This window comes from Pelobates fuscus, chromosome 8 (assembly GCF_036172605.1).
Source record: "Pelobates fuscus isolate aPelFus1 chromosome 8, aPelFus1.pri, whole genome shotgun sequence".
NCBI classification, from domain to species: domain Eukaryota; kingdom Metazoa; phylum Chordata; class Amphibia; order Anura; family Pelobatidae; genus Pelobates; species Pelobates fuscus.
In genome coordinates, this window is record NC_086324.1 from 160,450,899 (window position 1) to 160,467,207 (window position 16,309).

At 40.1% G+C, this 16,309-nt stretch overlaps 1 protein-coding gene across 1 annotated transcript in view; it reads right to left on the minus strand.

Moving 5' to 3' along the window:
- Positions 1-3,251: 3,251 nt before the first annotated feature.
- SLX4 (SLX4 structure-specific endonuclease subunit) overlaps positions 3,252-16,309 on the minus strand; it is a 53,321-nt gene continuing 40,263 nt past the window's right edge. Inside the window, exons 11-15 of the mRNA XM_063430547.1 lie at positions 15,514-15,683; positions 11,823-14,224; positions 11,636-11,738; positions 7,753-8,082; positions 3,252-3,762 (exon numbers count right to left, since the gene is read on the minus strand). Of these exons, the coding sequence (XP_063286617.1) occupies positions 3,426-3,762; positions 7,753-8,082; positions 11,636-11,738; positions 11,823-14,224; positions 15,514-15,683 (3,342 nt within the window). The 3' untranslated portion in view covers positions 3,252-3,425. The remainder of the gene's footprint in view (positions 3,763-7,752; positions 8,083-11,635; positions 11,739-11,822; positions 14,225-15,513; positions 15,684-16,309) is intronic.

The following is a 16,309-nucleotide window of genomic DNA, read 5'->3' on the forward strand; positions in this document are numbered from 1 at the left end:
GGACACTTTTGGGGTACTGTATATTTTGTATGGATTTTCTGTACCTGAGAGATAATTGGATTATAGTTTTTTCTCACGCAATTATCTCTCGGGCACAAAGGATCCTGGGATTGAAAACCCTGTGTATTTGTGTGTTGGAAACCCCATGTAGGGGTCTGGGCATAAAAGTTGTGTGTGGCCTGAATAAAATCAGTTGACTCCCAGAACTATGTTTCATCTGGTTACTGGGGGGATGGATGTCTGCTTATTTTAATAGTTCCAGAGTGACTGAGGGAAGGAATTAGCTGAGGTAACCGGTCGGGTTACCCGTGGTCTGCTACACTATGTATTTACAATTCAGTATGCCGAGGATCTTTGTAGATTTCTGTTTTTACAAAGGATTGGTTGCCCCTACCTTTCCTAAGAGCACCGGCTCCAAAATTTGGGGTTCACAGATGTTCCTACCACTCATTATGCTTGTGCCCGTCAGTATATCAACAGCATGTATGTTGGATAGTTTAAAGGATGAACTCCTGGCTGTGGGTGATGGGGTTTGTATTCCAACAGCAGACAGAGACACGCAGTTTTCTTGTGCTTGTTTACCCATACAATGGGAATTGCACAGAATTGACAAGGAAATCACAAATTCCAATCTGCAATAGTCACAATTAAATAATTCCCAGGACATTTGTTCAGTGGGCTACAAGTTTGTGGTCAATTCTCCATAATCCCCAGTTTAGTAAATAAAATAAACAATAAACAAACCTTTTGCCTTTTATAGAGTTGGTCATAACACTGGAAATAAAAGGTTAGAATAAAAAATTGATTTAGTAAATGTCTTGCTCCATTTATCCTCAATGTTCTTTTTTCTATTTGTACATTCCATTCTACACCCAGGTTTGGATGATACAAAGCTAAGGTTGTGGTTACAGACATGGCTGCTAGTGTACATATGTGCATCTTCCTTCTGGCCAATAAAACACGAGCAAAAAATCACTGATTGTAACAGCCAGCCACATACACAGACATGAAAAAAGCAGAACCGGAGTCTGTATATTCATGAAATCACTCATCCAAGTTCAAAAATGAAGAACTCGATGCAATGAATTTGTAGAATATATATATTTATAAATCACTTGATGTGATTTATTTTTAAGTATGTCTGAGCAGTTCCCTCAAACTGTATTTCCAATACATCTAGGTGTTTAGAGCAAAACCAATATATTAGGAAATTAAAATGAATGAATTTTTTTTACTATGTATATTTAGAAGCGAGAATCAGATCTTTTGCACTAAGTACTCCCCACCATCACAGGTATCCCACAAGATGAATCCATTGTAAAACATATCAGGAAATAGCCAATATGGTGTTACTAAATCTCCATACTTCTTACCTAGTTACATAGCAAGAGACTTGCGTCCATCAAGTTCAGCCTTCCTCACATATGTTTTTGCTGTTGATCCAAAAGAAGGCAAAAACCCCTGTCTGACGCTTTTCCAATTTGCAACAAACTAGGAAAAAATTCCTTCTTGACCCCAAAATAGCAGTCAGATGTCTCATTGGATCAAGCAGCTATTACCCCACTAATTAGAAACTATATCCCTGTATGTTATTTTTTTGCAAGTATTTATCCAATTGCGGTTTAAACATCTGTATGGACTCTGATAAAACCACCTCTTCAGGCAGAGAATTCCATATCCTTATTGCTCTTACTGTAAAAAAAAACTTTTCTTTGCCTTAGATTAAATCTCCTTTCTTCCAGCCTAAATGTGTGACCTCGTGTCCTATGTATAGCCCTGTTTAACAAATAGATTTCCAGATAACGTTTTTTACTGGCCCGGAATATATTTGTTTGATGTTATCATATCCCCTCTGAGGCGCTGTTTTTCCAAACTAAAGATATTTACATTTTTACCCTTTCTTCGTAACTAAAATGCTCCATTGCATTTTATTACTTTACAAAGTTTTGTGTCATCTGCAAACACTGAAACATGTCTTTCAATGCCTCTTTCAAGATCGTTTATAAATATGTTAAATAGAAGCGGTCCCAAAACAGAACCATGAGGGACACCACTTACCACTTTTGTCCAGCCTGAAAATTTACCATTAATGACAACTCATTGTACTCTATCCTTAAGCCAATGTTCTACCCAATAACAAGATTATTCATCTAGACCAATTTATTTTAGTTTGAAGACTAATCTATTGTGAGGTACCGTATCAAATGCCTTGGCAAAATCCAAGTAGATCACATCCACTGCAACACCCTGATCTATACTTCTACTTAATTCCTCGAAGAATGCAATTAGGTTATATTATGTTTCATAAAACCATGCTGATTTTTGCAAATAACAAAATTCTTCCCAATGAATTCCTGATTATTATCCCTTAATAGCCCTTTAAATATTTTCCCAGTCACAGAAGTTGAGCTCACAGGTCTATAATTTCCAGGCAAGGATTTTGAACCCTTTTTATAGGAACCACATATGCCTTCCTCCAATCCTACGGTAAAATACATGAAAAAAAAGAATCTTGAAAGATTAAATACAGAGATTCACTTATTTCCCCACTTAGCTCCTTAAGTACTCATGGGTGAATACCGTCAGGCTTGAGACTGATGATATTAAGTATCCTTGTAATAGTTGAAACTGTGCGTTGTGTATACATTTTATGTCTCTAGTGCAGCAGTACGATTAAGAAATGTGTTTTCTGTGTGTAATCTCCCATCAGGTTATCTTTTTCAATACATTGAATCACACACGTATAAACTTGAAGTGTCTGTCATAATGGGATATTATTTAAGGACAAAGATATTGGCAAGTCCTTACATCTCAGATGTCACCTGTCAAAGGTACTTCGATAAATTGTTGAGCAAATCAGACACATGGTGTAGAAACACTGAATAAGTGAATGATATATGGGAACCTATACATTTTTAATGACAAATGGGCCCTGTACAAAATACCTAGGCTCTAGGTAAAGGCTCCAAGTGTTTTGGGAAACCCCGCAATGGGTTTTAAATTCTATCCAGTTGGATTAACATAATGATGCAGGATTCTAAAATCATAATGGATGACTTCATGTGCACCATCTGAAGTGGACTCTTAAGATCTTACTTAATAGAAAAAGTGCTCCACAACAACTAAGTCCACAAAACAAGACAAGTTATATATTCTTAGACTTAAGTATCTGTATTATTTTAGCAAACTAATATACTGAATAAACACTGTATAATCTGCAGCTTCATTTTGTTGTGGCGCAAGAAAACTAGTTAACTTTTGTTATTTTATTTACATATACAATTTCACAATACATAACACGTTTGATAAATTACAAATCCATATTTTTTTCCAATCTTCAATTTCATTTACACAATTATAAAATACATCAACTAGTTAGTCAGCTCTGTTCTATTAATCCCAATGTTTCCTATGTAATAAAATTCTCAATAGCGTTTCCCCACTTTTCTGCGTCTGTGGCTCTTCTTCTCCTTGCGTGCAGCTGCGGTGGTAAAAGTGATACAGTGAGCATCCAAGAAATCTAGTAGCTTTCCGGCGGCCATCTTGATCCCACTTTGTTTGAGCTCTGCCTGGACTGCTCCTAACTCTAGCGGCTGGTATAATAAGATACGCCTGTATAAATCAGGACGCTGCTCGATGAACTTCCTCACAGCCTCTTCGGTGGCAGCCTTTCGGCCAGCCTCTTGAGATGGAGCGCATGGATCCTCGTCGTCGTCATCTTCTTCTTCGGCAAATGCGGTCTCAAACTCATTCTTGGTAGAGCTATGGAGAACAGCAAAAAGTAGACTTTGATACAATGTAGTATAAATGTAGGACAAAAGCACTGCTTAGACATGATTTGACCTTTGGTCTGCTGCTGGGCTCACCCTTGTTAAAACAGGGGCAACAATTAGAGAATCTAATATGGGTATGGACTACTTTATCGGCTCCCCAGCTCTGACGCTGTACCTTGTTACTTGCTGAATTATATTACTCAATGGGTTCATCAATATATTTCTATATGAGATGGACAGGAGAGATATTGCTTGGAGAATGGCTTACCTCCTAGTTCGGCACTGTTAGACCTTTACAGGCATTTTTTTTATGGTACGTTTTGAGGGGATGCCATCTGCTTCCCCTTATCCTAAAGCCATCATACATAGGGCTGCCCATGGTCTACTGGCCCAACTCGCAGGCAATAACAAGCTGAAACTGAAATCAGGTGAGCATAAGCCAGAAGTCCTTGATTTGGTTTATTACTATACCAAGCAACCATCTCTACAGAAACAAGGGTAATCTAAAACCAGACTGGCAGTACGGAGCAGTGCTTGGATATTTAGGAGAGGGCGAAGATGCAAAACCAGTGGGCCATGTGTGAAAACAGGAAGATTACATGAGTGGTTGAGGCCTTAAGTAGGCAGAACTTTACCTAAGACAAGCTCGTTTGAGCAGGACCATCTTAACATCTTGTTTCTTTTAATATTTTGTATATCAATTATCCTTATCTATGATTGCAAAGCTTGGTGGAATTTGTTGGCCATATATAAACAATAATAAGACCTGTGCCTCAAAGAGAACGTTGCATAACAGATTTAATTGTTGTATTAGGAAATAAGTTAGGAAAAGAATATTACTCTTAGCTTAGCACATTGTCTTATGTTATTCAATTCTTATTAATCTCTGTTGACGATCAGTCTATTATACTCTATCTATAGCAGTGGGACTGGTCATAATGTATCATCACAATGACGGTTATACAAGTTGGACAAACTATTTCTGACTCTAGAAAGTACACAGCACAATATCCGGTATAACTAATATCCTGTGCATCTAAACTCATCAAAAAAGAAGAAATCTGAAATAGTAAAATGAAAATAACGTTGACATTTGTTAAAGAACATTAATATATTTTTTGACAGCCCAGGTTATATTTAAGAAGAAAGGCCCCATCTTGTACTTTCTAAGCAGCAGATTTGCTCCTTCCATATAAACCCTGCCCTTTAAATTGCATTGTATTAAATTATTCAGTATTACAGACCCTCTGTGCATCGGCAGTGAAAGTGGGTTATTTTCACTCACAAACTCTTAAAGGAACACTTGCCGTCACAATTGAGACCGTTTATGAATAGTGAAACGCTGCACCACGACCAATGGTGGTTGGAGTAACCCTTTAACTTGCGAGGGTTCAATCTGAACCCACAAACAAGAGTGGGTGGAGACATTTTGAGCTTTGATATCACTAGTGTGATATAACCTGGCCTTTTAAATCTGAAAGACCTTGTCCAGGTAAATTGCTCTCTGGTACACCTCTATTTGACTGGCAAGGAATTAAGTGCAAAAACAAATTATACTAGATTCAAGGTTTAATGTCTCTGGTCAAGCGTCAGAGAGCCAGGAAATTTAAAGTAACAGGAAGTTATTTTTCTTATATCTGATTAAAAATAAAAGGGAAATCACACTTTCTATGCCAGAAGGAAACAATGCTGTGTACTCATTTATTATCCCGGTACACTTTTCCATATATTTATAACGAACAGTGATCGGTTCTAATGGGGCAATGAAGCACTATTCAATAAGCACTAATTGTGCTCTCCCCAAATTCTCTATTTCTATTTTACTATTTAGAACTCACCAGCCTCCACGCAGAGACGCCCCATTAAAAGGCCCATGGAAACGCGGAAGGTCGGTTTAATCTAGCTAGCATTACAGGTGATTTAAAGAAGCCTTGAAAATATTTTAACTGTACTTGTTTTCATGTGTGCTCAATGTATTATGGGATATGGGCTGTGCTGTGTGTGGAGTGGGGTAAGATGGAATATGTATATCAATATTTATATTAAAGGATCACTATAGTGTCAGGAAAACAAACCCGTTTTCCTGACACTATATACTCCTTAGGACCCCCCCCCCACCCTCAGCGCTGAAGGTGTTAAAACCCCTTCAGCCACTTACCTTAATCTAGCAACGGGCTCCCTCTGCGCTGGTGATCTCTCCTCCCCCGCCGACGTCAGCTCCCGAGTGGAGCGGAATGTGCATTTGCGGCAAGATCCGAGCGTGCATTCAAACAGTCCATAGGAAAGCATGCAATTTTCACATCCAGCGTCGCAGAAGCGCCTCTAACGGCTGTCAGGAAGACAGCCACTAGAGGCTGGATTAACCCTCAATGTAAACATAGCAGTTTCTCTAAAATTGCTATGTTTACATCTGAAGGGTTAAAACCTGGGGGACCTGGCACCCAGACCACTTCATTGAGCTCAAGTGGTCTGGGTGACTATAGTGCCCCTTTAAACTATCCAGCTATCTTGTTCCTAATATCATCTCTCTAAGTATACATTTTGGTTTCATTTATGTGTGACTATGATTTCATTTTACATAACAAGGTTATGTTTTACCTCAAAATATTGTGACTTAGATAACATCTAATTCTGTGCTTTTTATGCATCTAGCTCTCCACGTATCATAAAGATTGTCTCTCCACATGCTGATAGCCCAAATCAATACATACATTTTACAGAGCTCCATTATTTATCGTTGAAACAGGATGAGATATAGAAGGTGTTTTTTTTTTCTGAATAGAAAACCACACGCTTTCACTTCTTAAATGATGGTGGGCCGTAAACGGACCTGCTCCGCTAATAAGATACGTGATGCCTGGCAGTGCATTGCCTTTACACTCTATTGATAACTTGTTGCAAATGAAACATCTTGTATAATAACCACAATTCATCGTTCTCGATAACACTGCTACAGTACATTTTCTGCTACAGGTGGTGACCCCAATCTTTTCCACTTAAACTAATGCCATTATTGTGTCACGTTTTGCCGCTGCTGAATGCAACTGCGATGACAACATCTCGCGGGCCACAAGTATGAGTCTCCTTTATTTTACAAAGCACTAGACACAGTCTATATTAGTATTTGAGAAAGGAAGGTACAAAATGCAAACATGTATGTATGTTAGATTAGCAGGATCGCAGATACAAATATGGTTCTTACGCAAATGTGATTAAATGGAACAACTAATACCAGCTTGTATTTAACCCCTTAAGGACCAAACTTCTGGAATAAAAGGGAATCATGGCATGTCACACATGTCATGTGTCCTTACGGGGTTAAATGGGAACAGTGAATCAAATTATCCTTCACTTTCACACGAGCACTTCTAAGGGAAAATGCTGGAACACTATTGTCAGTCTCTGTGAGGATCTATCAGGTTTAATAAATTACATGGGTTAGTCAGAAAGGCCAGACTAGTGCACAAGCATTTAGGTTTCATGAAAATGTATTAATGTTGAACAACTTATGTCGCCATGTCGGATTTCTTTATTTTAATTCCAAACAGCTGGTTTACAGAATCCAAACAGCAACATTTTTTGTGACGGTCTAAACACTTACGGACTGCACTGATTATTTAAATAAAATAATTTAAAAAAAATGTGCCCTGGGAATAGTGGGAATTATATCAGTGTGCAATTCTGATTCAAATTATCCCTAAATAATTATGGCCTTGATTTAATATTGAGGGGTGAGGTGTGTGGTGGTAAAAACAAAACAGAGTTCCCCATCACAATAACAGTTTTAGCTTTAGCTCTCGGATGTGATGCAGAGCAGGTTTACAATGCCTGCTATACAAGGATACAGTATAATTAACTGTATCCAAATGTAGATGATATATGTTCCCCACATCCCCATTCCTGTGCGAGCAGGAGGAGTGCTGCTGTAGCAGAGATTTGGAATGCATTGGGTGATTTCACTTTAAAAACGTCTCTTTACCTCTGGGATAACGAGGAGGTGTCACTTGCAGCCACAGAGGAAGTTGTGGATTCCTGCGATGCTGTCAGTGGTTGTTCGTCATCTTCCTGTGCAGCGCAGACAGAGGTCAGTGTCTTTCCTCTCTTAGCTGAAGGCTCAGGTTTGTCCTTACTGCCTCCTGCAGGTCTCTGTTTGATGGCAGGCCTCCGGGGCTGTATGCTGCTCTGCTGCTGGAGCTGGGAGGGACGAACTTCATCCTCGGAATCTGAGCTCATAACTTGATGTGTGTAACTGAAAATCTCTTTCAGCTTAAGCACCATCTGCTTCTTGGGCAGAGCTCGTACCCCGAACCTGGGCAGAGAGAAATTGTGCAGACATAAATATAACAAAAAGCAGCACTGGTAAAGGAGCTGCCAATGGGCCAGTACTTAAAAGATGAAGATTCTACTTTTTGGATGAAACACAATCTAATATCTATTTTTTAAGGTTAGTTGTAGTGCCCTGAACATTTATAAAGAGCCCAATTAACATTAATTAACAGTAGGGAATGTATAAATACACTGTAACTGAGTTCCACTTGAGACCACTCGGAGGTCCTATCTTTTAGTTTTTAGAAGTCTCCCAATGAGACTGTGGGTTATGGTCGGCAGGAAATTGCCCGAGAAAAGATGGTGAGAAAAGCCTGGACTAGGTTGGTGGGGTTAAAAGTATTAGCAAGGTAGGAATTCAATAACACAAACTTTTTCCCTCGGGTATACACACACATCCACTCTAGTACAACTCTTTTTGCAAAAAAAAACTATAGGAAACCGATATCGTGGGATCCTGCCGATGTAAATAGTGGAACACATTGCTCTATAAAACAAGAATGAATAACCCACAATGTATAAATCAACAGAGGAAATAATAAAATGTATAACTATAGGAGTCCCAATGTGTGAATAAATAAAAAATAAAAAAATGAAGAAAGGAGTACACGACCCATAGAGTAGCAATAGACTTCCCTAAAACAGTTCTAGTGTACAGACTCATGTTCTCAGTGGACAAATCAACAGAGAAGACAATTCTCAAAGCAGAACAATGCTTCTCGTGGAAAACTCAACAAAAATTGTTTATTCGAGCTAAATCCATATTCAATGAACGAAGAATCCATATTCAATGAACGAAGAAAGAAAAATCAAATATTTTTCAATTACTTTTTTGGAAGTTTATATCCTAGAGCACCAATGGCACCTTTTGCTGGCTGAGTTTCCCAGAATGAAGGTATAATAAATACCCTTTGCAGGTTTACAGACCAGCCTTTAAAGTGCAATAACTAAATGCCAGCAACGGCCTGTTATATCTATATACTGCCACCTAATGGTAACATTCCATACTGACAATTCTCTAGTCTACGGCAGTGGTTCCCAACCTTTCTTTTCTTGAGTATCCCTTGGCAGCGTGTTTCCATAAATTATACCCCCAATATTAGCTAAATGTTTGTAATTATTATAGTTGCTGTAATTTCACATGTATATGTTTCTCTCTGCCCCAAGTAAGCACACACACACACACACACACACTGACACATGTGGATGCACAGACACAGAAGCAAACACTGACATACAAGCAGGGATGTGGAAGTGCACTAAATCCCAAGTAATATGTATCCGGGTGCAGCCAGGCCAGTCCCAGTACCAGGGACCAAAAACTTCATAAAGAAAAATAGAAGAAAGGTCCAGGCACTCCAGGATACAAAAAGGCAAATTTATTGAACCCACTGCCACTCACAATGTTTCGACCTACACGGTTTTTGAGTTGCAGTGTGCTGAGCTTGACAAAGACCGTGTAGGTCGAAGCGTTGTGAGTGGCAGTGGGTTCAATAAATTTGCCTTTTTGTATCCTGGAGTGTCTGGACCTTTCTTCTATTTTTCTTTATACATACAGATACAGACACACATAAAATCACAAAGACACACATACAAACAATGACACATATGCAGATGCACATACACAGATACAAACACTAACACACCTAAAAATACAGACACACAGATACAAACATTGACTCACATGCAGATACACAGACACACACACTGACCCATGCAGATACATAGACACACAGATACAATCAAAAAGACACATACAGATACAGACACACATATACAAACACAGACACACATGCTGATACACGGACACACTGCAGCAGTGTGTCTGCATGTGTGTCAGTATATCTGTTTCTGCATGTATCAGTGTTTGTATCTGTATGTGTATGTGTGTCAGTGTGTTTCTGAATATCTGCATGTGAGGCAATGTTTTTATCTGTGTGTCTGCCAGTGTGTATATGTGTATGTCAGTGTGTATCTGTATGTCTGTAACTATATGTGTGTTATGTATCTGCATGTGTATCAGAGTGTCTGTGTCACTATGTGTATCAAACACTGACACACATACATATACAGAAACTCTGCCACACAGAGATACACAAATACACAGTTGCAAAAACTGACACAAATACAGTTGCACAGACACACTAATACACACACTGACACACATGCAGACACAGATACAAACACTGACACACACACAGATACAGACACACAGATACACATACTGACATACAGACACACATATGCAGATATGCAGACACACAGATGCAAACACTGCCACACACACTGATACACAGATACCGACAGTGACACAGATTGACACAGATACAGATACAAACATTGCCACACATGCAGATACACAGACACACACACACTGATAGTACTTGTCACAGATAAAAACACACACTGATACAATCACTGCCACACATGCAGATACACAGACACACAGATACAAACACTGTCACACATACAGATACAAACAATGATACACATACACGTACAGACACAAAATCTGACAAATACACACACTGATACACATACAGATGTACAGATACACAAACATTCTCAGACATGCAGATACACAGACACACACACTACATACACAGTGATACAAACACTAACATACATTCACAGATACAGACACACATAAAAATACATATACACACTGACACACATATAGATACAAACACTACACACATACAGATAGACACCCAAAACACAAATATACAGGTCCCAATTTTAGCCACCCTCCAGTTTCTTACCTTTAGGTGCTGGAGGGTGGCTTTTGCTGGCTGTGGCACATACCATGGCTTGGAAACCCCTGATCTACAGCATCTCTACACAAAACATTCAGCCATATATTCTATCTCTCTACACCGGAAAGCTGATAATGAACTCATGTGGCACACTGTGAATCCTAATTATTGAAAGTAGGGTGTGCACAATTTTTTATTTCATTCTCGAAACGCTTGTCCATAATACTTTTTGCCAGATGTGTACGAAGTCGATATCTCTGGCTGAGTAAAAAGGAGAAGGGGAAAAAGGTGGAGTGGAAGAGCTCTATCCTTGAACCCCAGGGTTTTGTAGTCAGCAGAGTGGGTGGCACAGAACCCTCAGGTACCCATCACTTTATTATTTTCTGTACCATCTTCACTATTGCAGGGATGGCCAAAGAACAGATTCCCCCTTAAGACTGGCAAAGCACTGCGGGTAATTAGGATCTAAAACAGTTGAGAGTCTAACCTTTGGACACTCCTACCAAGGTCTACTCAATAAACATTCATTTTTACAGGCTAAATTAGGGGGGAGTAAATATTGTCATGGGATTATCAGTGCACTTAAGCTGAATGTGAACTCTGTGTCACGGTTGCAATGAATCTGTCTGATTTTGTAAAATCCAAACCACTCTGGGCGCTACAAAAAAAGTTACAATGCCTGCATCCCACGGGTGCACACCACCAGAAGCAGAAAGAACTGCAGGTCAAGTGGACATTGCACCTTTCAAACAACATAACGTAGACTTTGTATGTGTTTACCTGTTCAGCTCCTTCTTCAAAACTGGAGTGTCCATGTCAGAATACTCGGGTAATGGCGTAATAGGTACCTTTGGGGCCAGCTCTCTCCTTCGTACTATGGAAACTGGTCAGACAGAATAAAAAGCGTAAATAACGGTAATCTACCTATTACCACCAAAAAATTTAACATACACACAGAGTAGTTCACCTGGGGTCCTCAGCTCTTTCTGTTTGTCTGGGATCTTATTTAGTCGTTCAGATAGTGGAAGCATGGCGGGCAGCTCATCTTCCTGATCGTCTTCCCATTCCTCCCATAGCTGTGAGTTCAGGAAACTCTGGCGGCTGTTCTGTAAGGCTGTGGTGTCATGAGGTCCATCTTTGGAGGCAGGCTGAGAACTTCCTTCTAACAAAGTATTGGACTTCTGAATGCCTGTGCTCTTTAGCGGTGTGCACTCTCTTGAAGAAGTGGTTTTGGTTTCTGGGGAGGACTCTAGCTTTTTGGGTGTTTGTTCTCTGTCAAACCACATCTCATCCTCTACATGGATGGGAGGCTCATAGTCTAAATAGAAACTGTGGCTACTGGTTTCTTGCTGGCTCTTGGAGGATGGAGGCTCTTCATCACTGTCCCCAACCTCAAACACACTGCTGCAAGCAGGGGATGATGGCAAAGAGGAGGGGACATGAGAACCCTTACTGCCAAAACTGCTTAGGCCTTCTGAGGTCTTTTTTTTTCCAGAACTGTTATGAGTGTGGGGAAATATCTCTGAGGACACTTTATGTTCAGGGGACTTTTGAGTCGATTTGGAAACAGATACAGGAGAAATTGCTGTTGTCAAAGATACATTTCTGCCTGAAGAAGCAACCTGACGGCAGATAGAAGAGCTTTGAGATAGGAGTGATTGGTGGGAGGCATGAAGATGGGATGTACGTGGCACGGCTGCATTTGGCAAAGGTGTAGCTGGAATTAACCAAGATGTGTCTGTACTGCTGCTCATTTCTAAGCAGCCCAAACCTTCAGTGCTTGTCCTTTCATTGAAGCTAACGGGGGATTCTTTTATGCCACCACAGAAGCCAGTCTTATATGTCTGCCCAATGTCAGATAATGGTCCTTCAGCATTCCCATTGGGTTCTGACTCTTCATCAGAAGACAGGATCAAAATAACTTCCTGTTCCTGAGTGGTTGCTTTTGGGGAAGAGGTATTCTGCCTAGAAGGACAACGTTTTGGTGAGGTCTGGGTATGAGCCAGAGGTTTAAGTGAAGATTCTAGCGACTGTTGCCTACAAGGTTGAGAATTAGATAAAGACTCTATAGAGAATGGACTGCGAGGCAAGGAGTTAGGTGGTGATGCTAGTGAGGTTAAGCTGGCCGGCTGGGAATTAGGAGGAGTAGATACAGTGAGTAGGCTGTGACGGTGGGAGTTAGGTGGGGATGCTAGGGATGGTATGCTGAGAGGTTGGGAGTTAGGTGGGGAAGAGAAGTGCAGTTGGGGGGATTTTGATGGTGATGACATAGAGGGTAGGCTGCAAAGCTGGGAATTATTCGGGGACGTTACAGATTTTAGGCTAGAAGGTAGAGAATTAGGAGGAGATGTCAGATGAGGTAGTTTAAGTGGCTGGAATGCAGGTGGAGATTTTGTTGCAGAGATTAAACTGCGAGACTGGGAATTAGGGGGAGAGGTGAGCAGTTCTTGGTTCTGATGATTAGGTGACGATAACATTGAGGGTACATTATCTGGCTTAGAGTTGGGTGAATATCCAAGCTGAGGAAGTGAAGTGGGAGAGTTTTTAAGTGGACTTTTCTGACATACTCTAGATTTTATGTTTGTGTAAGAGACACTCACTCCAGAGAGTTCCACATATTCACCACATGTCTGTGAAAACAAGCGATCATAACTGTCATCCAGAGGTGATGGGCTGTATTGGGCAAGTTCTTGCTCTGGTTTTTCTGTTTTACTGGGGGAAGATTGAACAAAGAGCTTACGAGACACAGATGAAGATAAATTAGCAGAGCTGGTTGGATGAGAAGATTGGCGGGCAGGCGATGACTTAATTAAATAGTTCTCAGGAGAACATAGTGGGGCATGAGCAGGTGAGAGTTCCATTTTGTCAGCAATAGGGCAAGCAGGAGAGCCCTGAGGAGGAACCTTCAGGGACCCTTGGTCTGTAGATGCTGTAAGCAGAGCTATTTGTACAGAAGCCTGTGCAATCCTCTGTTCTCTGTCAGGTGAATAAATCTGGAGAACCTTCTCTACAGTACTGTCTTCTGACTCCATGCCTTGCTGCCCCATGTCGTGCTCACTAGTACTTCCACCCTCTGTGTCCTGGTCATCTGCCATTCTGCGCTGTGTGGCAGCAAACTCATAAATCTCATCCAGCTCACCTTCTCCTACCCCTTCATTGTCTACCTTTTCCTCCTCCAAACCTTCCTCTGCCAATGGATCCAGTGCTGCTTCACCCTCATCCACCCACATGGACTTCAACAACTCTTGGAAAGTTTCTGCTCGCTCTCCACCATCATCATCTTCCTCTTCTGCAAATGCCTGTGGTCCGGGTCCTTGAGAATCCTCAAAAAGATGCTCGCAGGTTTCTATAAGAATGTTCATCCCAAACCTGTTGGTAATAACATATTTTACTGCAAATATCAAGGGAGCTCAAATACTATTTACAAGTGAAACATGGTATCATCATTTATAAAGCTTTAACATTTTCTGCAGAGCAGTACAACGGATGAACAAACCAAAGGGAACGTTAGACATCCAGGAAGAATAACGTAGGGAGGCCTTGCTCCCCTGATCTTACAGTCTTAAGGGAGTGGGTTAAAGTTACACAAAAAGTGAAATGTATTCTATCCAAAGTGAAAACTGAATGCAAGTTGCATTTACATGTGTATCTGGTTAGTGACGATTGGAGAGAAGATATAAATATTAACTGACATGCCTTCATTCACATATTATAGGCAAGGATTACATCGGGATTTACTTGCTTTCCAAACAACCCGATCAAAATTCATTAAAAAAGACTGTAAATTCTCTATGTGTCAGTGAGAGGACTGATTAAGGAAATACACATTATAGTATATATATATATATATATATATAAATTAATTTAATATGGGATCTTTCCACCTATCTGATCTATATAATATTCAATATCCAGCTATTGCAATTGTGATAGCATTCACCCTATAACAAATGTAAAGTACAGATAATGGGACATGCCTTACTGCTGCATGAAGCCATGGGTTGTATAGAAAGCAGGTAATGAGAGCGGTAAGGTAGGATGGGACAAAAGAAACCCAGCCGAACCTTTGGAAATTAAAGCTGGATTTTAATTGGTTGATGTTTTCGGCCAATAAAAAAAAGAGCTCAAAATGAAATTGTGGTCAGCAGCAGAACATGCAAAGGCGAGAAAAACAAAAAATAAATAGAAGCCGCCTGTCTGCTATAAAGTGCAGAGTGGTGCCATACTTAAAACAGACTTAACATTTTAACTTCTCTAAATGTATCTATTAAATATAGGAATATGAAACTGACTTCACAGCAAAGACCCTGTGGAACTCTTAACACAATGGCAGATTCTTACTTTTAGAACTAGGCTAGAGGTTGATAAAATATCATAGTTGTTAATTGCACACCTATAACACTAGCGTTGTACGGCATACAATTTGACAGCTCCCACTCTCCCAGTTTTTATTTATTTTAGTTTGTTTTAAATTCTCTTTTCATATACACAATCATGCAGAAGAGTGCTATGTTATCAATATCCTGAACTGTACCACATTTATATCTTAATAAACTTTAAAAAGCAGAAACAAAAAAAACGGCAATAAAAAAATTGGTTATAAAGGATGAGAGCACAACACTGACTCTTTATGGGGGAGCTTTGAGAAAGGATCGTACCTGCGTGCCAGTTCACACACATGTGGGAGGTACTGGGTAGGAATATCTGTACAGGCACAATACAGGTAACGCAGGAAACTAAGCGCGGCTTCAGCAGACACATCATTTAAAAGGAGGCGTCGGACACGACCTGTGCTGGCTTCATCTACCCAGAATCCTTCAGAGTGCACCTGGAGATCCGAAAACATGAAATATGCGATTGCCTAACTCAAAGGATGTTTTTAAACCATGAAACAAGTGAGAGCTCTACAATCAAGCAGAGAAGCATGAGTTTATAAATATATGGACGGTGTGTGTAGTGACTGAAGGGCAGGTATCCCATAACACTACGAGCAAAAGTTATGTAACTAGCCAATGATATAGGCGGGTCATGGGCAGTGGATGGTGTTTCAGCGGTTGCATGTCTTCTTTTATTTTTGGAATAGCGAAGGGTGATGGTGGGAAGTGTTTGAGCAGAGATACTGGTAATGCTAGTAGTGAAACATAGCACAAGATACTATTTCTGAAAGGGACTGGTGTTGTGTTAGGATATGACCAGCAGAGGGTGATACTGAGAAGTGATTAAAGGGACACTATAGTCACCTGAACAACTTTTGCTTAACAGAACACTATAGTCACCTAAATTACTTTAGCTAAATAAAGCAGTTTTAGTGTATAGATCATTCCCCTGCAATGTCACTGCTCAATTCACTGTCATTTAGGAGTTAAATCACTTTGTTTCTGTTTATGAAGCCCTAGCCACGCCTCCCCTGGCTATGATTGACAGAGCCTGCATGAAAAAAAAACTGGTTTCACT